Below are 25,536 nucleotides of genomic sequence, written 5' to 3'. Positions count from 1 at the left end.
TTCACAGTCCAAATCTAAGCATCTTGGGAAAACTGCAGGCAAAGTCTCTCCTCCTCTATGGCAGCATTTGACAAACTGCTCTGTGGACCATCCTAATTTTCGTCAATATAATGTTATTAGAACACAGAGATGTCATGTGATATGGACTGCTTTCAACTGCTTTGGTGCCATCAGGCTGAGGGGACATGCCTGGTCCGTGGTATCTGTGACACCTACCATATTTACTATTGCAACTTTGCAGGAAAAGTTTGGTGGCCCTGTTCTAAAGTATTGAGTAATTAATATTGCTCAATTAATTCTTTTTAAATTACTTATCACTTTCATGCTACTGTTGTTTGTATTATGTATTTTATTTATTTGTGCTGGTCCTGGTGCTTGAATTCAGAGGTTGGGTACTGTCCCTGAGCTTTTTTGCTCAAGGCTGGAACTTTACTGCTTGAGACACAGTTCCACTTCTGGCTTTATTTTTTTGCAATTTATTGGGGATCAGACTCTTAAAGACTTTCTTGCCTGGGATCCTCAGATCTCAGCCTCCTGAGTTAGGATTACAAATGTGAGCCACCAGCATTTAGCTCATTGCGTTATATATTTAAAAAATATTTTGCAGGTTTATATCTGTAATCCTAGATACTCAGGAGGCCAATGTCTGAGGACCATAGTTTAAAACCAACCTGGGCAGACAAATAAATGAGTGAGACTCTTATCTCTGATTAACCACCAAAAGGCTGGAAGTAGAGCTGTGGCTCAAGTGGTAGAGTGAGCTAGCTTTGAGAGAAAAAGCTAATAAGCCAGAGCACATAGTGCTGAGTTCAAGCCCCGGCCCGGCACACATAAAAAGATTTTCCTGACTTTGAAAGGGAAAGAGTTCTTTTTATAAAAAGGAAATAAAACCAAAAAAAATTTATGAAGAAAAAGACTCAGAATCTCACTGCATAGGTCTCTCCAGGACGCTGGTTCCTGGTGTGGTGGTGTGCTGCCCCATCCTCCTGACTACTACTTCTACTACTTCCTCCTCCTCCTCCTCCTCCTCCTCCTCCTCCTCCTCCTCCTCCTCCTCCTCTTCCTCCTCCTCTTCCTCCCCCTCCTGCTCCTCCTCCTGCTCCTCCTCCTCCTCTTCTTCCTCCTCCTCCTCTTCCTCCTCTTTCTCCTCCTCCTCCTCCTCCTCCTCCTCCTCCTCCTCCTCCTCCTCCTCTTCCTCCTCTTCCTCCCCCTCCTGCTCCTCCTCCTCCTCTTCTTCCTCCTCCTCCTTCTCTTCCTCCTCCTCCTCTTCCTCCTCTTTCTCCTCCTCCTGCTCCTCCTCCTCCTCCTTTTTAATGTAATATTATAACAAGTGTCTAATTATGCCATCACATACTGTTTTTCTTTCGGCGGTGGGGTGGGGTGGGTTTTGGTGATGGGGCTTGAATTTGGCTCCTGCGCTCTTTTGTTCAGGTCTAGTGGTATACTACTTTGAGCCACAACTCCACTTCCAGTTTTCTAGAAGTACTTTTGAACCACAATCCTCAAATTTCAGCCTTTTGAGTAGCTAAGATTACAGTGTGAGCCACTAATGCCCAGCTCATCATAAACTTTTTTTTTGTCAGCCCTAGGGCTTGAACTCTGGGCCTGGGTGCTGTTCCTGAGCTCTTCAGCTCAAGGCTAGCGCTCTACCACTTGAGCCATAGCGCTAGTTCTGATTTTTTATGGTTAATTGGAGATAAGAGTCCCATGGATTTTAATGCTCAGGCTGGGATCCTCCGAATTCTGCCTCCTGAGTAGCTAGGATTACAGGTGTGAGTCAACGGTGCCTGGCTTTTTCTTTTTTCTGTACTTCTTGAAAGTTCTTCATTTTGCTCTATGTATGTGTGTTAGCTCCTTGGGATAGTTTCAGGAGAAGATTGCTGAGTAAAAGTACACAAGTGAGCTATAACTCCTTCTAGCTTTTTGCCGGTTCATTGGAGAAAAAGTCCGATTTATCTGTTCAGGCTTTGAACTGTAATCCTCAGATTTCAGTGTCCTGAGTAACCAGGATTACAGATGTGAGCCACCACTGGTGCCCAGGTTCAAGTGTTTGGTTTTTTGCCAGTTGTGGGACTTGAACTCGGAGTCTGGGCACTGTTCCTGAGCTTTTTCTTTGCTCAGAGCATAGTGCTCTCCCCTTGAGCCATAGCTCCACTTCCAGCTTTTGTAGCTAATTGGAAATCAGCATGTCACAGACCTTTCCTACTGAGGCTGGCTTCAAACTGCCATCCTCAGATCTCAGCCTCCTGAGCAGTTAGGATTATAGATGTGAGCCAGTTTCAAATGTCTGTTTTAACACTCTGTAATATTGGTGATCGGACCCCAAAATATGGCCAGTAGTTGCTTTCGTAGACCCAGCATTTGTCTTACAGACAGACACCCATAAATGATGCTGATTCCTAAGCTCAGCCCTTCTCCTCCTCACCTGTCCTAGACCATCAGCCGAGCCTTCATGAATGGCAGCTCCGTGGAGCATGTGATCGAGTTTGGCCTGGACTACCCTGAAGGCATGGCTGTGGACTGGATGGGCAAGAACCTCTATTGGGCTGACACTGGGACCAACAGGATTGAGGTGGCCCGGCTGGATGGACAGTTTCGACAAGTCCTCGTGTGGCGGGATTTGGACAACCCAAGGTCACTGGCCCTGGATCCCACCAAAGGGTAAGGGCCCTTTCTGTCATAGTGTCCCTGTGCAGGGATGCTGACTGGCCGCCTAGGGGCCTCTGTCTGGTATTGGGTGGTTAGGGTTGCGTTTGACCACCATTAACCTTAAAGATAGGGTCTAGCCGAGACCCTTGGGCATCATCTGGCTCTTTCCCCAAGGGGAAATGGGTGGAAGCTGCTGTGGAGTGCTGAGCGAGTCCTGACGCCTCACCTGTCTTGAAATGTCCACAGAACAGCCCGTCTGGGTGTCTGTCTCTATGAGTTTATGGACACAGAAACTATGACGTTCAGGGAAGTTGAACATCTTCCCCAAGGTCCTGTGGTCAGTGAGCACAGCCCTGGGCTGAGACATTGCCATCGCATCAGGCCTAGTGTGGGGCCCCTTTCCTCACTCAGTGGCTAACCTATTACCCCCGATCCTAGCCATGATGTCCTTGGAGGTCAGGCTGCTTGGAAATGGCACCTTGCAGACTGGGGAGCTGCAGCCTAAGAGCCACTAAAGAGGCAGCCTGGATCTCTGCCCTGGGCACCAGAGCCAGATAGGCTACAAGCAAAACTCCTAGACCCTAGGTCTCTGTTCAAGGACACAGTGCCCATAGTAGCATATCCACAATGCATGTGTCCCAGCCTGAATGGTGCCCAGCACATGTTCTCTTGGGGAGGGAGGGGCAGTTTCAGGAAACGGGTTAAAAAGAAAGGTCTAAGTTTGGGCACAAGGCCATATGAGCCCTCCAGGCTTCTGGATGGATGAGTGTGCTGGAGAGAAGGTGGGCGGCATGGAGCCTCTGCACCTCCTTTGCCTTGGCTCTGAGGAAAGGATTGCTCGTGTCAATTTGCCTCTGTCATCTTGGTTCATGCATCCTCCCAGCTTAGTCACTCTGCCTCCACCAAACCATCCCGTCGTGGCCATCTGTTTCATGGCTGCTTCTCTGTGGGCCTGCTGTGTGGCTGCACCTGGGTGTCTACCTGCCTGGCAGGTGAGGTCACGCAGGAAGGAGGGCAAGAGCCTGGGGAGAAGTTAGGCCCCCTCCTAGGATCTGGCCCCTTCCCGCCCCTCGAGGCAGCATCGCTGCCTGGCTTCATCCTGGAAGGTGAGGGTGGAGCAGAGGAGGTGGCGATGGGTATATTTTTTGTCTTGCTGGACAAGAACTCACATACCTGCCCCGCCCCTCCGCATGCCTTCCAGCTACATCTACTGGACGGAATGGGGCGGCAAGCCAAGGATCGTGCGGGCCTTCATGGATGGGACCAACTGCGTGACACTGGTGGACAGGGTGGGCCGTGCCAATGACCTCACCATCGACTACGCCGACCAGCGGCTCTACTGGACCGACCTAGACACCAACATGATCGAGTCGTCCAACATGCTGGGTGAGGGCGCGAGGGCTGCCGCTGTGGGTGGGCGTGGGCACTCACGGTCCCTAAGCCTCTTTTTATAGTTGATTTAAAAGAAAAAAACTACTTATGAAATGTTTCCCTGAGATAGAAAGAAAAAGAATGTGATCAAGCTCATTCCATGAAGCCAGGATTGCTGTGATGACAGAGCCAGAGAAGGACATAACAAAACAGAAAAGAAAGCCAGGTGCGGTGACTCACACCTGTAATCCTAGCTACTCAGGAGGCTGGGATCATAGGTCAAAGCCAGCCCATTCCCATGAGACTCATATCTTCAATTAATTACTCAAAAAATGGACGTGGTGGGCTGGGAGAGTAGCCTAGTGGTAGAGTGCTTGCCTAGCATGCATGAAACCCTGGGTTTGATTTCTCAGTATCACATACACAGAAGAAGGAAGCCGGAAGTGGCGCTGTGGCTCAAGGGGCAGAGTGCTAGTCATGAGCAAAAAGTGTCCAAGGATAGTGCCCAGACCCTGAGTTCAAGCCCTAAGACTGGCAAAATAATGATAATCATCATCATCATCATCAATATAGTTTTATTCCAGGAATACAAGGATGGGCCCACATACAACTCCATAAATGTCATAAGGCACATAGAATCAAGGATGAAAACCACATAACTCTCTAATCAGGTGCAGAAAAGGCCTTTGACGTATTTCAATACTCCTTCATGATCGAAACCCAGAGAAACTTAGGATGGAAGGAAGCTAACAGTAAGAGCAGGTATACAATAAGCCTACAGCCCCCACTGACTCAATAGTGAGAAGCTAGAAGCAGTTTCTCTAAAATCAGGCAAGATACAAAGGTGTGCTGCTATCTCCACTATTACTCAATATAATAATATGTTAGTATGGGCCGGGAGTTTGGCCTAGTGGTTAAAGTGCTTGCCTGGCATGCACAAAGACCTGGGTTCAATTCCTCAGTACCACATACATAGAAAAAAGTTGGAAGTGGTGCTGAGGCTCAAGTGGTAGAGCTCTAGCCTTGAGAAAGTCCAAGGACAGTGCTCAGGCCCTGAGCTCAAGCCCAGGACTGGCAAAAAATATATAATATGTTATTATGCTATTATTGCATATTATTATCATTATATATGATTCTTAGAGCAATAAGGCAAGACAAAAGAAATAAGAGTGATATAAACAGGGGAAGGAGGACGTTGAATTATCCCTATTTGCAGTCGATAGAGTTCTATACTATAGTAGGACACTGTTGCATCTACTGTAAAACTCTTATGTCCGCTGCTTTCAGCCAATTACAAGATACAAAGTCAACATAGAAAGCTACCCCACCCGACTTACTTTGTTGAAAGAGTCCTTAACTTTTTGCTGAGACTGGCCTTGAACTGCATCCTCCTGATCACTTCTGAGTAGCTTGGATTTCAAGCACACCCACCGTGCCTGGCTTCACCCTGTGTGGAGACAGTGCCCACAACCAGCAGTGACACACCAGGCCGCTGAGCTCGGGGGTCCTGTTGGACAAGTGGGGCCAGTCTCGCAGGCCAGGTGTCTCTGTGGGAACCTACGCCACTGAATGTAATAAGCCACAACGTACAGTCAGCCTGTCACTGCATTCTAGCTTCCGTAAAACGCCACGTGAGTCAGCGGTCCTAAGTCTGACACACAGTAAGGACTCAGAACAAAAGAGATGACCCCTGTAGCACAAAGTGTGGTCCCAGCCCTGGGGAGGCCCAGAAAGGAGGATCACAGGTTTGAGACCAACCCAGGCTACACAATGAGACCGTCTCCAAACAAAACAAGGCAGCTTGTGGAGTAGTTACCTGCTGCGGCGTCCAGAGCCATGGAGTAAGTTTGTCTTCGTGGGGAGAAGTGCCTGCAGGGGCGACCCCCCCTCTGGGGGCGGAGGGGTCCCCTGAGTTGCCTGAGGCCCTGTGTTCCCTCAGGTCAGGAGCGGGTGGTGATTGCCGACGACCTCCCGCACCCCTTCGGCCTGACGCAGTACAGCGGCTACATCTACTGGACCGACTGGAACCTCCACAGCATCGAGCGGGCCGACAAGACGAGCGGGCAGAACCGCACCCTCATCCAGGGCCACCTGGACTTCGTGATGGACATCCTGGTGTTCCACTCCTCCCGCCAGGATGGCCTCAACGACTGCACCCACAACAACGGCCAGTGCGGACAGCTGTGCCTGGCCGTCCCAGGCGGCCACCGCTGCGCCTGCGCCTCGCACTACACCCTGGACCCCAGCAGTCGCAACTGCAGCCGTAAGTTCCCCGGGGGGCCCTCGCCCGCCCACGTGCAGGCCCGCCCGAGGCCTGGCTGGCCCTGGGGCCTGAGCTCACAGCCTTGGTGTAGGGGAGTGGTTGGGCAAGCTGTGTGCTGCTCAAGCTTGTTAATGCTTGCAGGCAGCCAGGGCTGCATGAAGGGTACAGACACCCGCCCATTAGTGGACCACGTGGACACTGGTGGCGCATACCTGCAATCCCAGCTACTCAGGAGGCTGAGGTCTAAGGATTTGGGTTTGAAGCCAGCCTGGAAAGGAACAGTCTGTGAGATTCTTTATCTCCAGTTAAATACCCGAAACGTTGGAAGCTGGGAGTGGAGCTGTGGCTGAAGTGATAGTGTACTAAGCTTGACGCAAAAGCTCAGGGACAGCATGCAGGCCTTGAAGGCAAACCTCAGGACCAGCGCAAACAAAGTGAAACAAAATTTAAAAACCCAAAACCCATTAAATCAATGGACCGACTCTTCCGTAGCCAATTCCACAGGCGGATCTTTGACTGTGAAAACCAGTCCCTAAGCGGAGAACTCCCTTCTTATGTTTAAAGCCTCCTCATCCCCATTTCATAGACAGAGAGCCTGGGGAGCAGAGAGGCCTGTCCCATGCCACACAGCTGGGAAAATGGAGCGAGAATGGCTTCAGCATTTCTGCTTTGGAACCTTGCCGGTAGATGTCAGTGGCGCCGGGGACCATTGGGTGGGACTCTGTTCTGGGCTTGTAGGGGTGGGGGTGGGGAGTAAGTTTCCCATTGGTCCTAAGCGAGTACGAGCAGGGGGCGGGGATTGTAGGGGTAGCAGCAGCAGCATGTGTGATGTCAATCCAGCTTTATCACTTGAGACCTCGAGGCAAAGCTGAGGCGTGAAGACTCTGGTGGTCTTTGGCCTCCCTGAGACGCGGGAGGGGCCATGCCAGACCTGGGTGGGAGACACAGGGGCACACCTGGTGATCTCCCTATATCCGAGGATCACAGCTTCTGAACCAGGCAGCTGCCCTTGGTCTCTGGACCTCTGCCAGCGAAACAGTGTGTGATGTTCGGGTCTCTGAGTGCACATATTGGCTGTACCAATATGCTGAGAGATATGCGGGTGTCTCTCTCAGCCCAGGCTGCCTTAGAAACCACCAAAGGGGGCCACAGTCGCCCCAGGCTCAGCACCATTCCCAGCTCTGCAATGTCACCTCATCTCTTGCACTCTGACCCCTCTGGAGTGGGCCTCTCCGGTCTCTCTGGTCTTTTCACCTTGGTTTCAGCCCTTCACCTGGGCTCCCACGGGTGTACAGCGAATTCCAGAGCCCTGGGGCATTGTGCACCTTGCAGGGTGGGCTCAGCGTTCACCATCGTTGCCTTCCATGTATCTCAATTGTCTGTCTCTGCTGGTGCGAGGGCTTCATTTCAGGGCCTGGGCGCTGAACCTTTTTGCTCAAAGCTAGTGCTCTACTACTTTGAGCCACAGTTCTACTTCCCGTTTTCTGGTGGTTAATTGAAGATAAGAGCCTCAGACTTTCCTGCTCAGGCTGGCTTTGAATTCAGTCCTTAGATCTCAGCCTCCTGAGTAGCTAGATCACAGGTGTGAACCACTGATGCCCAGGAGTGTCCTAATTTTTAGTGATCTTTGTGTGGCTAGGTACAGAACCCAGGGCCTAATGTATGCTAGGCAAGCACTCTTAGCTTGCTAACTTTAAATGTACATTTATCTCGAAACACATACTCTGGAATAACACTGACAGAGACATGGGAAATAAAAATCCCATCATGCATCTGGGAAGCAGCTCTGTGTCCTACCAGTCTTTCGCACATGTGCGTGCATGCGTGCGTGCGTGCTGCTCCTTTCTCTCTCTCAGTGTGGTGTCATCCAGCCGGCTCCCGCTTCTTGCTTCCACATGGTGACGCTTGGCCGCGGTCTGTTTGTCTCACTCTAGCACCTTCCACCTTCCTGCTCTTCAGCCAGAAATGTGCGATCAGCCGGATGATCCCAGATGACCAGCACAGCCCAGACCTCATCCTGCCCCTGCATGGGCTGAGGAACGTCAAGGCCATCGACTACGACCCCCTGGACAAGTTCATCTACTGGGTAGATGGGCGCCAGAACATCAAGCGAGCCAAGGACGATGGGACCCAGGCAGGTGCACGTGTGGGAAGAATAGCCTCTGGATGGAGCCCTGGTGGTTTTGAAACCACCCTTTCCAGAGCCAGGGGGAAGGAGGTGGCAGCTGAGCAGGGCTTGGTGTAAACAATGAGTCAGACTCCAGTTATGTAATTGCAGGTGTGGTCCTGGCCTGTGCCGAGCTAGACTGATGAAGAGAGAAACTGGATTTCCCAGTTGTGGAAGTCATTACTGGGGAAGCAGTCAGACCACTTTTTCTTTCCAAGCTGGTTTTTCTGTTGCTCAAGGACAGTGGGTTTTTCTAGGTTGTCCTTTATTGCATAGGAAATGGGCGATCACTTTTAGCTCATAGGGAACACGTGATCACTTTTGCTACACTGTAGTTTGTATTTTATGTATTTCAGTCACCACACTGAAAAACCACACAGGATGCCAGACCCTGGCGGCTCACACCTGTGACCTAGCGATTCAGGAGGCTGCGATCTGAGGATGGAGGGTCGAAGCCAATGCAGGCTCAAGTCTGTAACATTCTGATACATAATTAACCACCAAAAAGCCAGAAGTGGAAGAATAGTTCAAGTAATAGAGCATTAGCCTTGAGCAAAAAAAAGCTGAAGGACAGTACCTAGGTCCTGAGTTCATACCCCAGTACTGCCACCAAAAAAAACACACCCAGGAAAAATGACTTGACTATGGGACAGCGGGGTGTAGAGCAGGAGATAGAAAGCTCCACCAATAACACCCACAGAACAGATGGGAATGTGCTAAGTGCCTGGGCACCACCGCCGCCTGCTGAGCATGGCAGGGAGACCTAGCTGCCATGGAATGGGCACAAGACTGGCATTTGCCAGCCTGTGTGAGTGGGCTGGATGGTTCTGGGTGCGGGTGTGGGTGGGTGCGGCTGGTGGCATGTTCAGACAGGGCTCCAAGCAAGTGGAGGGGAATCCCTTTGTGCTGGGTTTGTCACAATGACATGTAGGCAGATGCAGAATCTGTCTTTTTAAAATGTATTTATTTAATTTTATTGTCAAGGTGATGCCTAAGGTAATGAGAATGTTTCTTTGACACTGTTCCCCCTTCCCTCATTTCCACCCCCAGCAGAGTCTGTCTTGCGCTTACATTGTCAGCTAGTGGGACAGATTCCCCCCCCCCCCCGCCCCCCAGCAGAGCTGAGTCAGCTGCAGTGGTGATGTGTGACGGGTCCTAGGAGGGCATGTTTGTACGTGCAGACACACCCCTGGCTTGTGGCACCCTCTTGCCAAGACGCCTTTTACAAAAGTCCTAGAGCCCACAGGCCCCTTTCTTGAAGGGGCTTCTGCCCACACGGTGGGTCTTCAGGGCTGTCACTAATCCTGTGCTGTCTGACCCCTGGACATCCCTCCGCAGAAACTTCTCGGCAGGGTATAGTCACCTTGCCGCACGTCCTTGCTTGGGGTTGGTGGGCTCCACTCCTCTCTGCACACTGAGGGAAGGAGGGGAAGGATGGCTAGGCAGGTGGTTGCCACTTTAGCGCTTTGCAGAACAGGACCTGTTGGTTGATGGGAGTCTGGTTTCCTTGCTGGGAAAGCTTGGGTGTGGGGTGCCTGGGAATCCATGGAAAAGGCTTGGGCAGTCTAGGGGACCACGATGGGGTCTTGGGCTTTGAGGAAGAAGAAATGTTCCTTTTCCTGTGCCCCTGCTGGCTCTTCCCTCTGGAGCTCTGAGATTTCACTGTGTGCACATGCGTGCCAGTACTGGTCCTTGAACTCAGGGCCTACATGCTGTCCCTCAGCGTTTTCACTCTAGGCTGGAACTCTACCATTTGAGCCACATCCCATCTCTGGCTTTTTTGCGGTTAATTGGGGATAAGAGTCTTATCTCCTATGCGAGGATTCTTCTGTGCATAGGCTGGCTTCAAACTATAATCCTCAGATCTTAGTCTGGTATAGATTATCTAGGATTTTGGTGTGAGCCATGAATGCCAGCTTTATTCATACTTTTTTTTTCCCTGAGATACTGAGATTTCAGTTAAAGACCCTGAGCTTGCTTGATTGATTCTTTACTATCCGAGCCTACCACTTGTGCCACAGCATTGTCACTTCTGGTTTTCTGGTGGTTAATTGGAGATAAGAGTCTCACAGCCTTTCGTGCCCGGGCTGGCTTTGAACCTTGAGCCTCAGATCTCAGCCTCCTGAGTAGCGAGGATGACAGGCGTGAGCCATGGCCTTCTTTTTGACTACCAGCCCATCTTGTCACTTGGACTTCCTGACTCCTTATCTGCTGGAAGCCATAGTCTGAGCAGGTACCCCCTGCTCACGTGCCATTCTCAAATTCCCTCCAAGCACAGAGGAACGGGGGCAGAGCTGCTGCCCACCCTTACCTTGGCTGGACAGGCCCACGTGCTCCAGCCATCCATGCATCAGGCCAGGTCACCAAGAACCTACGTATGATTGGTTTTTGGAGGCACCCAAGGAAACTAGACAACAGCTCTGCGGGCTGGGGTGAGATAGGATGGATCAGAACTTGGCCCTTGGCCTACATCAGCTGCCCCTCCTCCCCCCAGCCATGGCCCGGGCAAGCCTGCTCTCACAGTCTCCTGCAGAGACAGAGGGAATGTGGCACCAGGAGCTGCCGGGAGCTAAGGCCGGCTCTGTTGCACGGAGTCCATGTTCCGCCTGATGTGGCTCCTCCCGTCCCATGTTTCAGCTGTGCCAAACCCCATCAGCCCCCACCCACACATCCCATCTCCCCCCATCTCTTCCCCTGCCACCCACACTTCATCTGCCCTGCACATGTACCTGTGCCATGCCCCTCCCCTGCCCTACTTTGCAGCCACCTCCCCCCTCTCTCTCCCCCCACCCCTGTAGCTGGCTTGCACCCTTGGCCTCTTTGCTCTGAGGAGAGGGACCTGAGAGGTGGGCCTCTGGACTGTACCTACTTTCCTGGCACCTTAGAGTAGAAGAACAACAAAATTGTAATGTTTTGAGCCAAAGCATGAATACTAAAAAAGGAAAGGAAGAGGGAAGTGTTGTGAGGTGGCCCCAGTTCTGGCCTGTCCAGCTGACAGCCAGCTTGCTGTGTGAGCAGGGACACCAGGAAAGCTGGTAGCTTCTGGTTGGCGCCGCCTAGTGGCCTCTGGCAGATGCAGTCTTGGGGCCTGACGCCCAAGTTGTGCTGGAGCTCTGTCCTTGTGAAAACCCAGTTGAGAGGACATAGTCACACAGGGAATTTTGGCTTTGAGACCATGGGCTCAGGACTGTGGGCTCCACCCCGTGCCACCTGGTGTTCCCAGGGTCTCACTGGCCAGTGTTGATTTTGTTTTGTCTTACAGCCCTTTGTCTTGACCTCTCCGGGTCAAAGCCAGGGTCAGGGCCAAAGCCCTGACAGGCAGCCCCACGACCTCAGCATCGATATCTACAGCCGGACTCTGTTCTGGACGTGCGAGGCCACCAATACCATCAACGTTCTCCGGCTGGATGGGGACGCCATGGGCGTGGTGCTTCGGGGAGACCGAGACAAGCCCAGGGCCATCTCCGTTAATGCCGAGCGAGGGTAGGGGCCTCTGGGGTGGGCGATGTGGGGGAGGGCATCCATGCCTGTTCATTTGTGCTGACCTTCTGTGACTGGCACCTGTCAGGGGCCTGGAGCGACCTCCTCATATTCCAGTCATAGGCTCCCCAGGATCCTGGGTTCAGCAGCCTGAGCAGAGAGGTCTAGGCAGGGCAGGATGGGGCCGTGGAGAGCTGGCTGGGCTGACTGAGCGGAGGGGAGGCCCTGGGTGGGAAGTGGGAGTACACTGAGAAGACAGAGGTGTGCGCCACCACAGCTAGCTTTACAGGGTGTGTGTGTGTGTGTGTGTGTGTGTGTGTGTGTGTGTGTGTGTGTGTGTGTGTGTGTGTATTTATTTGCTGGTTTGGGGACATCGAGTCAGAATCATGTGCCCTTGGCTTTTTTTTGCTTGAAACTGGTGCACTACCCCTGAGCCACATCTCCACTTGGGCCTGTTGGTGAATACTTGGAGCTAAGACTTTCACAGACTTTCCTGGCCTGTCCACGATCCTCAGCTTTTAGCCTTGTGAGCAGCTAGATTACAGGCATGGGCTACCAGCACCCAGTTCAGGATCATCTTATTTGGATCTTTAGTTATATTTGCTAAGATCTGGGTCTTAGTGGCAAGCTTCCAGCACGGCTCGCTCATCCTGAGGTTCTGGAGGGACAGACTTGGGAGGCACCCTCTCCCTCCCAGCACTCGGCTGTCCTGTCAGCTGCTGGTGCCAGCCCTGAGAGACCAGAGCTGCCTGGATGCCAGCAAGGTCTGGGCCTCTGTGGTGCTTCTGTGGTCTTAGGCCACAGCGGCAGCGCGGCAGCGGGGGCTCCCGGCTCCCATCCTTCCCTCATCGCCTCCACCCCTGCTACCCCCTAGGTACATGTACTTCACCAACATGCAGGACCGGGCAGCCAAGATCGAGCGCGCTGCCCTGGATGGCACCGAGCGCGAGGTGCTCTTCACCACAGGCCTCATCCGCCCCGTGGCCCTCGTGGTGGACAACTCTCTGGGCAAGCTCTTCTGGGTGGACGCCGACCTAAAGCGCATTGAAAGCTGCGATCTGTCAGGTACAGCCTGCCCTGTTGGTCTCCCCGCTTAGACCTTGGCAGCCCGGCAGGGCTGACTTCCCTGTGGGGACCTAGCTTTCCTTGTTCCCGCGAAGGGCAACAGCAGCCACCTTGTCCCAGCCCCGCTGGCAGTGTGCGGGGGGCATCGCGTGGGTCAGGTGTAACCCTGACCTTGTGGTGGCCAGAGGCAGGGTCCCAGCAAACCCTGAGATGTAGAGAAACACGCCAGTGCTCAGCGGGCTGAGGTCCTACAGCTTTTCTTCTGAAGGGTGGGGGTGGCTGGGCACTGGCGTCTCCTGCCAAATCCTGACTACTCTGGAGGCTTGGGTAGAAAAGTGCAAGGACAGCACCCAGGTCCTGAATTCAACCCTCAGGACTGGTACAAGAGAGAAAGAAAGAAAGGAAGAAAGAAAAAGAAAGAAGACGAAGAAGGTTAGGGTGAAAAAGGAGGCACTGTGCTAGTTTGGGGTCAGTGACTGGGGACCAATGACTCCAGGGCTGGCAAACAAAACACAGTCACTGCTGGGACCTGTGCCACTTCCTGGCCTCGGCCAGAGTGTGGAAGCCCCCAGGCTTCTTCATGGCTTTTGTGTCAAGCCTCTGACCCTTGACCCTGCTGTTGAGACCAGCTGTCACTCAGGGCCCTCACGTTGTCTGCAGGGGCCAACCGCCTGACCCTGGAGGACTCCAACATCGTGCAGCCTGTGGGCCTGACAGTCCTGGGCCGGCACCTCTACTGGGTAGACCGGCAGCAGCAGATGATCGAGCGTGTGGAGAAGACCACCGGGGACAAGCGGACTCGGGTCCAGGGTCGCGTCGCCCACCTCACTGGCATCCATGCGGTGGAGGAAGTCAGCCTGGAGGAGTTCTGTATGTGTGGGTGGACAGTGGGGGGAGGGGTGGGGGTGGCACCTGCTCAGACCCCTGAACCAGCCTCTGGCCTGTGCAAGGAGGCAGGTTCAGCTGGACACTGACTGTCACCAGCCAGGGCTCAGTCCTGAAGGCTAGCAAGTGTCTGAGATCTCAGCAGACATTTTTACAGGCCACACCATGAAATACCAAGTGTAGCACTTTAAAAGACACCAGGCATTGAGCTGCAGCTGCTCAGGAGGCTGAGATCTAAGGTCCATAGTTCAAAGCCAACCCTGGCAGAAAGATCTGTAAGACTCATTTTTTTCCCCCCTTTTTTTGTGGGTCATGGGACTTGAACTCTGGGCCTGGGCATTGTCCCAGAGCTCCTCAGTTCAAGGCTACCATCCTACCCCTTGAGCCACAGCCCCATTTCCAGTTTTCTAGTGATGAATTGGAGTTGAGAGTCTCATGGACTTTGGTGCCTGGGTTGACTTTGAATGGTGATCCTCAGATCTCAGCCTCCTGAGTAGCTAGGATTACAGGCATGAGCAGCCTTGCCTGGCTAGATCTATAAGGCTCTTACCTCTAATTAGACAGCAAAATATTAGAAGTGGTGCAATGGCTCAAGGGGCTGAGGGGGTGGGTAGAGCATCAGGACTGAGCAAAAAAGCCATTCACCCTACTATGTTGTGAGGCACACAGGCAGAATAGATAAGTTGTAGGCCTAGCAAGGGTTGATGCCAACTGGACATTTAGGTTGAGTATAAAATTGTGTCCAAGGGCTGGGAGTTTGGCCTAGTGGTAGAGTGCTTGCCTAGCATGTACGAAGACCTGGGTTCGATTCCTCGGTACCACATACATAGAAAAAATCCAGAAGTGGTGCTGAGGTTCAAGTGGTAGAGCTCTAGCCTTGAGAAAGTCCAAGAACAGTGCTCAGGCCCTGAGCTCAAGCCCAGGACTGGCAAAAAAAAAAAAAAATTGTGTCCAGATCCTATTTTTGTATTCATTTCTGTGACAGTAGAAATACCAGGCCCCTGCAGGACTCTGTCATTCTGACCCCTAACCCTGGCTTGTTTGGTTCCTGTAGCTGCTCACCCATGTGCCCGGGACAATGGCGGCTGCTCCCACATCTGCATTGCCAAGGGGGATGGAACACCCCGGTGCTCGTGCCCAGTGCACCTCGTGCTCTTGCAGAACCTGCTGACTTGTGGTGGTAAGTGTGACTCTGGGAACTTCGAGCAGAGACCTCCTTGTCTGTCTGCTGGCCTGCTGCCCAGCATCCTTTCCAGCATCCGGTCTCCGGAGCAGACCATCCCTCATTTGCTGTCCGTTGCTTCTGCTGTACCAATATATCTCATGCTAGAAAGTCTCCTCTCTGAACTTCGCTGCATCCCACCAATTTTGATGAGTTGTATTTTCATGTGAAGGTAGTTCAAATGCTTTTCAGGTTCTCCAGAGATAAGTGGATAAACCAGCCTTCTGAAAGAAGAGTGACTTAGTTGAAATTATGCCTTTCTAGGGGTCCTTCCCCCTCGGGACCCTGCCCCTTCCACAGTCCACGTCTGATTCCCTGGAGTGTCTTTTGAGAGATGAGGAAACTGAGGCTTTGGGTGGACTCCGTTTCCTCAGGGATCTTAGCAGCTGAGGACACGTGGGTCCAGTCCTGGCCTGGCTGGCTCTGCCCCGTGCTGCCCTCCCCTCCAGCCTCGACTGCTGGTGTGTCGGCTCACGGCAAGGCAGGGACCTCTTTTTTATATGTTTAAATTGAGGTTTTGTGCAGAGGGGTTACCGTTTCCTAAGTGAGGTCACGAGTACATTCCTTGTTTTGGACAATGCCACCTCTTCCTTGGCTCCCCCCCAGGTTCCCTTCCTGTCCCTGCCCACGAGTTACATAGGTCGTCTTCTGCAGCATGGCTGCGGCGGCTCACCCTTCCCCACTCCTTTCTGTGCCCCCTCTACTCCCCTTGAAAGAAGAAAATAGTCGCAAAGCAAAACCAAACACCACCACCACCACTAATAACAGAAAATCCCAGGTTTCCATTTCCTGAGAGGGCAGTGCCTCCTTCTTCCTGGCTGGGATCAGTGGGGGCCACTCTGGTGGGCGTGGGGCCCAGACCCCCGTCCACAGCGGCACTGCCATCTCCAGAGGCCACAGGCTCGCGGGCACCTGCCGACCCTGGCCTGTCTTTCCTTGGCCGGGATGTTTCTTCACTGAGTCCCGGGTGTTCTCCAAGCAGAGCTCCCTTGGGGAGTCTCCCGGGTAGGTTTCAGGGATGAAGAGGTGACCATGCAGGTGTGGCACCGGGGGTGGCTGGGGGCAGGTGGATGGGACAGCCGTGGCCCTGCACGCTGGGAGGACCTGGGCATGGAGCTGGTGTAGGGCAGCAGAGAAAGCCGACTGGTATTCTGGGTCACAAAGACAGCAAAAACCCTTTACCGCGTGACCCCCCCCAACCGGGGAGCCCCACCTCCCTTATCCTGAAGTGTCCCCCGCTAGGATGGACCCCACCACTCCAGCGGTCCTCTGGCCTTTTCTCCTGCCCGGTGCCACCACCCACTTCTTGGTCAGCATGTCCCAGTGGGTGCGGTGGTGCCATGGCTGTTCAGGTGTGGTTGGCTGTCGGGTGGTGGCCAGCCCGGCAGGAACTGCCAGCAGCCCTCTGGCGTCTGCACCCGAGGCCAGGGAGGCAGAAGGGGATTCCCCCCCACACCCCCCAAAAAAAATTCCCAGATTGGGGCTGAGAGCCTGTTTCTGCCACACTGGGCGTCCCACACTTGGCATTTAAATCCCAGCTCCCAGTCGGCCCACACTTCCCATGCCCTGTGTGCTGGAGCTGGAGGAGGGCCGGTGGTGGGCAGGAGTCGGTGTGCTGGCGGGCGGTCCCCCGGGACGCACCCTGGCTCAGGCCCCTCGTGCTCCCACCCCCGTCCCTCCTGCAGAGCCTCCTACCTGCTCCCCCGACCAGTTTGCCTGTGCCACGGGGGAGATCGACTGCATCCCTGGGGCCTGGCGCTGCGACGGCTTCCCCGAGTGTGACGACCAGAGCGACGAGGAAGGCTGTCCGGTGTGCTCCGCCTCCCAGTTCCCCTGCGCACGCGGCCAGTGCGTGGACGTGCGCCTGCGCTGCGATGGTGAGGCCGACTGCCAGGACCGCTCCGACGAGGCCGACTGCGACGGTGAGCCCTGTGCCCGCACCCTGCCCGCCACCCTGCTTAGCGGCCGCCTGCACCCTCACCGTCCAAGTCCCCTGCCCTGCCTCGTGTGGCTGCCCGTGAGTAGAGAATGGAGTTGAATTTAGGTCTGCCGTGAAAAGTGCTGCAGTCTGACCCCAGCCAACCCAGCCGCCAGAGGGGCTGTTTCAGGTCAGACTGAGACTCTGACCTGCCCTTGCACATGTGGTTGGGAACATTGCAAAATCCCAAAGTAGTAGGCTGGAGCCGTTTAAGGCTCTACTCTCCCCATCATCAAGAGCTTGCCCAGCTCCACCACACAGTCTACACCCATGCTACTCACCTGCGCCCACTCTAGCCAGCAGACTCCCACGGGCCACTGGCCAGGCCCCACCTGCACTAGGGAGGTCGTCTCCTAGCGGCTCCTCTCGCCACCTCTCCTTCTTGCGAGTCTGAGGCTTTTGGGGTCAGGGATGGCTGTCCTTGCTTTGTACAAACCTGCCCCAGGATTGGTGCCAGACAGATCTATCTTGAGGAGGGTGAGGCTTCCTGCCCACCCACCTCTGGCAAATCATCAGGGAGGGTGACCTAGGTCTGCTGTGCCACTCCTGCGTGGATCCTGGGAAAGGTTGTCTTTTTGGAATCTGTTGTGTCCTTTGTGAATGAGTCGTGGATGGAGGGTTGGGGGAGGGGGTGGCTGGCTGCCCTCTGGCCTCTCTAAACCTCGCCCTCCTTCCAGCTGTCTGCCTGCCTAACCAGTTCCGTTGTGCCAGCGGCCAGTGTGTCCTCATCAAGCAACAGTGCGACTCCTTTCCTGACTGTGTGGATGGCTCCGATGAGCTCATGTGTGGTGAGCCGGCTGTTGGCAGGGCTGGGGTAGCGTGGGGTCCCTGGCAGAGTAGGGTCTGGGCCAGGTAGAAGAAAGCCTGTGTCCTTGGCGGGGCATGGTGGTGGGCAGTGGGTGGAGATGAGGTGGGACGGACCTTGGCCTCCCCTGCGGCAGGATTCCCAGGGCTTACTTTCTGAGGGAGAGCAGTGCACTACGCATGCACATGCCCTTAGCCCCACACCACTCGGGTGACCTTGAGTGACAAGGCCTGTGTGTTAAAGGGTCTGGGACTAAGAGGCAGATGGCCAGGGCAGCCAGGAAACCCGTCCTGAGGTTGGAAGGAGCCCGGTTTCCAGACAGGAAGTGGTCCTGTGTGTCTGTGTGTGGATCCTGGCCCCTGTGTGGGTTGAACGGGGACCAAGCTTAGAGCTCTGGTGCCTGGCAAAGGACAGCCCACTCTGGGGAGGAGGCTCCAAAGGATTCGTAGAGCTCTTTGGCACCTCCAGGTCAGGTACCTGGGACCCAGTGGTAGAGTTTGGGCACCGTTTCCCTGCCAGGCAGGCTCCCTGTCTGGCTGAGGATGTGTTTAGGTCTGTGCTGGCCAGTGGGCCCAGTGTCAGGTCGGGACTCTGGCTGGCAGCCCTTCCTCTCATCCTTCTGGCCTGGGCCTCTGGGAGGGTGACGTTTGGTCCCCTTGGGATCACTGCTCCTGGATGTGAATATGCTTTTGCCAGCTGAGTCTGGTGCTTGGACATGTCCTGTGCACGCTGGGGCCTTTGTCATGAACAGGCTAGTTGTCAGCGTGTCATACCCAGCTCCAGGGCCCTCTCAGCCGACCTCAAGATACCAGGCATGGCCAGCCCAGGAGCACTGGCCTCCAGCCATCGGCAAGGGCCCTTGGATGCCTGGACTGGCCTCAAGGAGGACAGGCCAACTAGACAGTCCTGGGCAGTCCTGCGGCTGCTCCTGTCTCCCGGTGGGCACACACAGGAAGGCCACGCCTTTGGGGTCAGCATTGATCATCCCCTCTTCCTGTCCTCAGAAATCACCAAGCCGTCGTCGGATGAAATCCCAGCCCATAGCAGCGCCATTGGGCCGGTCATCGGCATCCTGCTCTCCGTCTTTGTCCTGGGTGGGGTCTATTTTGTCTGCCAGCGTGTGGTGTGTCAGCGCTATGCCGGAGCTAATGGGCCGTTCCCACACGAGTACGTCAGCGGGACCCCCCACGTGCCCCTCAATTTCATAGCCCCAGGAGGCTCACAGCACGGTCCCTTCCCAGGTAAGAAGTGGACACTGCCGAGGCCCGCACAGCAGCAGCAGGCTGAGCTGTCAGAGCCGCTCGTGGCGGCCATCACTACCAGCTGACACGTCCCTAGTTGAGGGGTGCAGCCCCACTTACCAGTCAACCCCAGGATGGGCCAATGGGTGCTGGGGGGCCCTGGGGGCCCTGTGAGGGCTGAACATTCTCTTTTCTCCAGGGCCTAGGTTTCTCTCTCCTGTCCTCTTGTCCTCCCTGACCCTGCCTCTGGCCGAGGGTCAGCTGGGCCCTGATGTCTGGAAGCCACTGTGACCCGAGTTTCTCAGGGCCTCCTGGGAGCCTGTGTCACTGTCCCAAGGCCCCCAGAGGCCAGGGCCCTGTTGGTGCCTGGCATGCTCTGAGGCCCTGCACCGGGTCGAATCCCTTGGGGGAGGTGGTGTGAGTCGGAAGCTCAAATTGGCGAAGGTCAGAGAGGCCAGCAGGAGTGGGGACATGTGTCTGACACCCAGGCTGACCTGTGCACTCTGTCCTTCCTGTCCTCTCTCCCCCCACCCCCGCCCGCAGGCATCTCCTGCAGCAAGTCCATGATGAGCTCTGTGAGCCTGGTGGGGGGCCGGGGGGCTGTGTCCCTCTATGACCGGAACCACGTGACGGGGGCCTCGTCCAGCAGCTCGTCCAGCACGAAAGCCACTCTATACCCACCAGTGAGTAGGATGGCAAGGCCAAGAAGGGCGGGCGAGCGGGATTGCTTGGGTGTCCCTGGTCCATGCGGGCTGGAAGACTTTCTAGGACCTGAGGGGTTTGTAGATCCTAGCACCTGTCCCCTGCGCTCACAGAAAGTAGACAGCTTCCCTTGCATACACACTTCTGGTGGCTTGCTAGTGCCTTGCCTTCCGTGTAGATAAAAGGGCAGTCCTTGTACACTGTCTAGTCAGGGACACACAGGTAGTGTTCACTCCAGCCCCACCCGTGGGCACCCTTTCGTGGTCTGGGTAGTCGTGCTCTACATGTGGTCAGGCTCTGAGGCCCACCCCTCTCGCTGCTGCCCTCTTGGGCCTGCATGGCCTTCTAGAGCTTCCCCTGGTGTTCCCCCTCTCCCCCAAACACCCTGGACTCCCACTCCGGCTGCATAGATTTGCTGAAGAGGAATTTGTTTCCCATAGGACAGACGACCCACATAGGGCAATATTGGTGGCTAAAATCCAAGCCTGAGCCGTGAAGTGTCACCTAGCCACACCCTAGAGTGGAAGGGTTAGAGTGCGGGACCCTTCTGGGCCCTGAGGGACGGCGGGGGGAGCCCGGGAGGTCCTCACGGTACTGTGGGAATCCTCTGCTGAGTCCAGGCCCCTGTCATGCTTGAAACCCAGGGAAGCACTCTGGCCCTCGTACACAAGACGTCAATGCAGGTTAGCTCTCACGATCCTCGGTGCAGTAAGAGGTTAACCACCAACCCTGAGCCAGAGTGATCAGGACCGTGTGCTGCAGCTAGCTGTAGAAATACGGTCTGTCTCCTGAAAGTATCAAGACAAACACTAGCATTTCCGTGACTGAGCGCAGGCAGCTCGAGCCACAGCACAAAACTGCCCAGACAGGAATTGAATATTCTAGAAGCTCCTTTGGGGGTCAAAAGAAACACAACAGTGGCTGGAGTTTAGAATGCCCTTTCTTCATGGGCCCCACATAACCAGCTAGTGACACCAAACCCTCACTCACCTCTCGCCCCTGGACTAAGGCCTGGCTCCTCCAGCTTCAGGTAGAGCCATAGTACCACAGTGGACTCAGACTGTTTTCATCATCCCACTGAGGGATTTTCTGTGGCACCAGCTATCTCTTATTTGTTTGTTTGTTTGTTGCCAGCACTGGGGATTGAGTGCAGGACTTTGCGCTTGCTTAGGCAGGTGCTCTACCACTTGAGCCATGCCCCCCAGCTATTTTTTACATTAGGGAACTTATTTTGTATCAGTAATATGTGCTTTTGCCACAAAACTCAAACGCTGTAGAAGAATGTAGACACGGAAGATCCCTGGTGCCCACGGGATGTACATCCCGGCCTGTGGTGGCTTCTCGGGTACCCTCCAGGTGGCCTGGACATATACCCATCATCTCCCAGCCAACAGGGGCCTCCTTTACTTCCCAGCTTGAGGTTGTAGTGAATTTACATTCACTGCATCTCCATGGTAGATGTCCTGTAGGAATGGCATGGAAAGACCCTTTGCTCTCTGCCCAGTGCCCCTGGTATCATCTTTAGTAACTGCAGGACAGTGTCACAATCAGGGCCTGGCTTCACTTGGATTTCCCCAGTTTTGCAAGTGTACTTCAATAGATTCGGAAGAAGAGCCAGATGCCTGTAATTCTGGCAGCTCGAGAGGTTGAGATCTGAGGATCTCAGTTTAAAGCCAGCGGGGGGCAGGAAAGCCCATGAGACTTTCATCTCTAATTAACTACCAGAAAAGCCAGCAGTAGAGCTGTGGCTCAAGTGGTAGCCTTGAGCAAAAAAGCTCAGAGATAGTGTCTAGGCCCCGAGTTCAAGCCCCAGAACCATCACACCCACACTCACACCCACACAAAGATAAAGTCTCCCAAGTGTCCCTTTGACCCTTGCATTTTGCTCTGAACTTTTTTTTTTTCTGAGCCTGTCACAGGTTCTGAGTCACTTCTTATCAGTCTGACCCTAGGACATAGGAGTGTTGGAATCTTGTAAACTTTTTGCCAAGCTGATCTTTGAACCATGATCCTCCTTATCCCAGCCTCCTGAGTAGCTATGAGTGAGAGCCTCCATGCCCAGCTCAGTCTTTTCTTTTATGCCATCTAGCATCTTCTGTGTTGTACTCAGAAAAGCTCTCCCTACTCCGGACATCAAGAAGTTCCTCTCCCCATTCTGTCTTATGTCCTTTTGACTTGGGGTTTCATATGGAAGGTTTGGGTCTTTCTTCTATGAGACAAGACCCGTGGAGTGAGGCAGGGGCCCCATTTTCTTTGCTGATGATCCAGCTGACCTAATTGTCAGGAGTTAGAAAACACAAAGTAATCCGAGGAGAGACAATCCCTTGTGTTACCCTATGAAGGGAATGGGGCCCCTTGGGCCTGGGAATGGGTGAGGGTGAAGCCACTGGCAGAAGCAAGGCTGGCAGAGCAGGCAGCTGAAACAGAGTGCCCTGCGGCACCTGGGCCCACACCCAGGCCTGTTTGCAAAGGGCACCTGTCCTCCAGTGTCCTGCCCCCAAGTTAGGGGTTGACCCCCATAAATCTCCATGCTGGCTCTTAGGGCTAGAGGGACCTCCCCCCGATTTAGGAGCAAGGGATGCCCCACTTCTAAAGGGAAGAGCACAGCCCAGGAATTTCCCAGAGCAGCTTGGAAATGAGGTCCTTGTCCCTTGTAGAGATGGGGAAGCAGAGGCACAGAGAGGTGAGATGATCAAATAGAACCTTCCGTGAGTTCCTCCCACAGGAAAAGCTGCTCCCTTTCTACCACTCTCTTGGGCTGTGTCCTTCATGGGGTGGCTCTCGGTCACCCACCTGAGCCCTGCTGCTCTCTCAGAAGCCTCATGGTGGACTGGGGAGCTGGTCATGACAGTTTTCAAGCGAGGCCCAGGCCTGAGCACTGTCCGGGCGGCAGGTCCATCCTATACCTTCGCGTGCTGCCCAGCTCCAGAGCACGTTCGTCCTGGCTGGAGGCCTGTAGCCTGCCCTTCAGGGTCCTGTGCATTGATCGAGGCACAGGCAGGGACACAAGGCCTCCTAAGTGGAAATGAGGGCGGCTGTCTGGAGTGGGATCGTGATAAGGACATGGTTCTCGAGCAAGCTCCTAAGGAAGACGTGGTTCTAGAGTGAGATGTGGATGGGGCGTTTTCAAGAGGGAGCATGATGAGAGCAAGGTCACCAGAACGCAGTTCCTGAGCATGATCCTGGAGAGGAGGGGTTCCACGGCAAGGCCCTGGTGTAGAGGCATGGTTCTAGGGCGAGGTTGTGGCAGGGCTGTGATTCTAGAGTGCGCTCCTGACAAGGGCCTGGGTGTAAGGTGAGGTTATCGTGGAGGTGTGGTTCTAGAGCCAGCTCCTGGGAAATGGCAGGGAAAGGCACTGGAGTGAAAGCATACTTAGCAGGAAGTTGCTGAGGGTCTAGAGAGGCACTCACGGGGGAGGTGACAAGCTGGGACTCTGTGGGACATCTGTGCATCAGGACCAAGGGAGCAGGGCCGGTGTGGAAGTCCAGGGCCTCCTGAAGTTCTGCCTAGCAGGGAGAGGCAAGGGCACCTAAGCCCGGGCACCCCTGCTTTCCATGATTCTGACCCCTCGACCTCGGGGTAGATGCCACGGCCTCTTTGCTCTGCAGGGACCCGGGGGATACGCTCCCAGGACAGAGCCCTAGCCCTTGAGTAACAAGTCCAGGTAGGCAGGAAGGTAGAGGGATCTTGCGTGACCTTGATCTCTGTCCTCAGATCCTGAACCCACCGCCATCCCCGGCCACAGACCCCTCCTTGTACAACATGGACACGTTCTACTCTTCAAACATTCCTGCCACCGCCAGACCATACAGGTAGGAGCCCCCCCCCCCGTGCCCCGTGTGCCGGGAGGAGCAGTCTGGCCCTGCTTCCTGTCCTCCCTGGCCATACCCGGTGGTCCCCCTTAGCAGTCCACTGGGTCTGCTGTGGAGTTTAGAGACCATCCTACATTCTGAACTTCTTGGAGGGGACTTGTGGTCAGGACAACATGGAGACCAATTACACCTCTCCACCCGCCAGCCATTCCCACTGCCAAGGCCCCTCAAGCATCAGGAGCTTCTGATGTGGTACTGGCTGCCATCTAGTGGTGCTTTCTAGAAGCTGCAGCCTCATCTCCCCCCCACCCCCCTTTCCTGCCCTCTGTGTGGATCCCTAGTGCTGTGGCATCACCTCCAGCCTCCCTGCCCACCTTTGGTTATCACAGCAACCCTGTCTGTCCCTGTCTTCAGAACTGTCTTATCCATGCCACACCCAGGGTCCTCTCTCACCCTGTGCCTTTGTTCTGGGCCTAGCTCTATAGAAGACACCTGCAGTGGCCAGGTCCCATGAGGCATGCATGGCTGCTGTGCAGGCCATGCCACGCTGCCCAGTTTGAGGCCCTCCCTGGTGGATGCAGAGTCACCACCCTGAACTCAGGCTACATTGCCCGATCCAGAGTTTCTGGGAGGCCAGGGGATACCTTCGGGGTCAGGTTCTGTATGTGCCTCCAGCTTCGTGGTCAGTGGTGGCTGGCACTTCTTTTGTTGTAGTCTGGCTGCTTCTGGTAACCTCTCTGCAATACCTTTTAAGATATGGGCTGTTTCATGCCCTCCTGCTTATCAGTGAGAAATGGAAGCACAGGGCCACACACGCTGCTGCCTAAGCTCAACCAGGCAAATATTGTACACTATAAAGGCAGCCACTGCCTGGGGCTTAGCTCTTGCCAGGACCTGCTGATTGGGGTACAAACTGCCCCCCTCTCACTACTGAAGTGAGGGTAGTGAGGCTGAGAGAGGTGAGATGTCTCTAGAGCTTGCTAGGGGACAAGCAGCTCCAGGCCTCAGCATATGCTGGCGTCTCCTGGCAGCAATTTCTCCATCCCCTACAGGCCCTATGTCATCCGAGGCATGGCTCCCCCCACCACCCCCTGCAGCACAGACGTGTGTGACAGCGATTATAGTGCCAGCCGCTGGAAGGCCAACAAGTACTACCTGGACTTGAACTCGGACTCGGACCCCTACCCACCCCCACCCACGCCACACAGCCAGTACCTGTCTGCGGAGGACAGCTGTCCACCCTCTCCTGCCACAGAGCGGAGCTACTGTCACCTCTTCCCTCCCCCTCCTTCCCCCTGCACAGACTCATCCTGACCTTCGCTGGCCACCCGGCCTCGCTGCACCCCTGTAAATATTTTTAAATATGAACAAAGAAAAATATATTTTATGATTAAAAATAAATATAATTGGGATTTTAAAAAAATCATGAGAAATGTGAGCAGTGTTGGGGGTGGGCAGGGCTGGGGGAACTTTGTACAGTGGAGAAAAATATTTATAAATTTAATTCTTTTTTTTCTTTTTTAAAACCTGACATTCTTTTGTGCCCTGTGTGCATTCATGTTTCGGGTTCCCACCGGGGAAACTAACCCTGACACCTGCTTGGCCATTGTGTACTTGTCCTCCTGTGTCCCTCTACCAGGTCCCCAGAGACCCCTCACCAACAGGCGAAGTCTAACGTTGCTCTCTGCTGTTGTTGTCCTCAGTTCCCAAGCACGGAGCAGACACCAGGCTGGTTGCTTGCTCTGGGCCACTGGGTCCTGCAAGATATGTGTGTGGGTGTTGGGCTGGTCCCCACCCTGCTGCCCACTGTGATGAGCTGGGCCATCACACTTCTGCCAGGCTGACCAGGCCTAGGCAGGGCAGAGGTCAGAGAAGCTGCCCTTGCTCTGACAGGG

General features: G+C 54.5%; 1 protein-coding gene across 1 annotated transcript in view; it reads left to right on the top strand.

The window, feature by feature from the left end:
* Positions 1 to 25,064, top strand: part of Lrp5 (LDL receptor related protein 5) — an 88,808-nt gene extending 63,744 nt beyond the window's left edge. Inside the window, exons 10-23 of the mRNA XM_090347197.1 lie at positions 2,435 to 2,661; positions 3,851 to 4,035; positions 5,960 to 6,283; positions 8,218 to 8,417; positions 11,713 to 11,933; positions 12,805 to 12,995; positions 13,656 to 13,865; positions 14,935 to 15,060; positions 16,788 to 17,024; positions 17,758 to 17,868; positions 18,890 to 19,126; positions 19,670 to 19,809; positions 23,544 to 23,641; positions 24,694 to 25,064. Of these exons, the coding sequence (XP_090203323.1) occupies positions 2,435 to 2,661; positions 3,851 to 4,035; positions 5,960 to 6,283; positions 8,218 to 8,417; positions 11,713 to 11,933; positions 12,805 to 12,995; positions 13,656 to 13,865; positions 14,935 to 15,060; positions 16,788 to 17,024; positions 17,758 to 17,868; positions 18,890 to 19,126; positions 19,670 to 19,809; positions 23,544 to 23,641; positions 24,694 to 24,955 (2,769 nt within the window). The 3' untranslated portion in view covers positions 24,956 to 25,064. The remainder of the gene's footprint in view (positions 1 to 2,434; positions 2,662 to 3,850; positions 4,036 to 5,959; positions 6,284 to 8,217; positions 8,418 to 11,712; positions 11,934 to 12,804; positions 12,996 to 13,655; positions 13,866 to 14,934; positions 15,061 to 16,787; positions 17,025 to 17,757; positions 17,869 to 18,889; positions 19,127 to 19,669; positions 19,810 to 23,543; positions 23,642 to 24,693) is intronic.
* The last annotated feature ends 472 nt before the right edge of the window (positions 25,065 to 25,536 follow it).

The sequence above is a fragment of the Megascapheus bottae genome, chromosome 16 (assembly GCF_031878675.1).
Source record: "Megascapheus bottae isolate mThoBot1 chromosome 16, mThoBot2.hap1, whole genome shotgun sequence".
Classification (NCBI taxonomy): Eukaryota; Metazoa; Chordata; class Mammalia; order Rodentia; family Geomyidae; genus Megascapheus; species Megascapheus bottae.
This window is presented reverse-complemented; position numbering and strand designations above follow the sequence as displayed.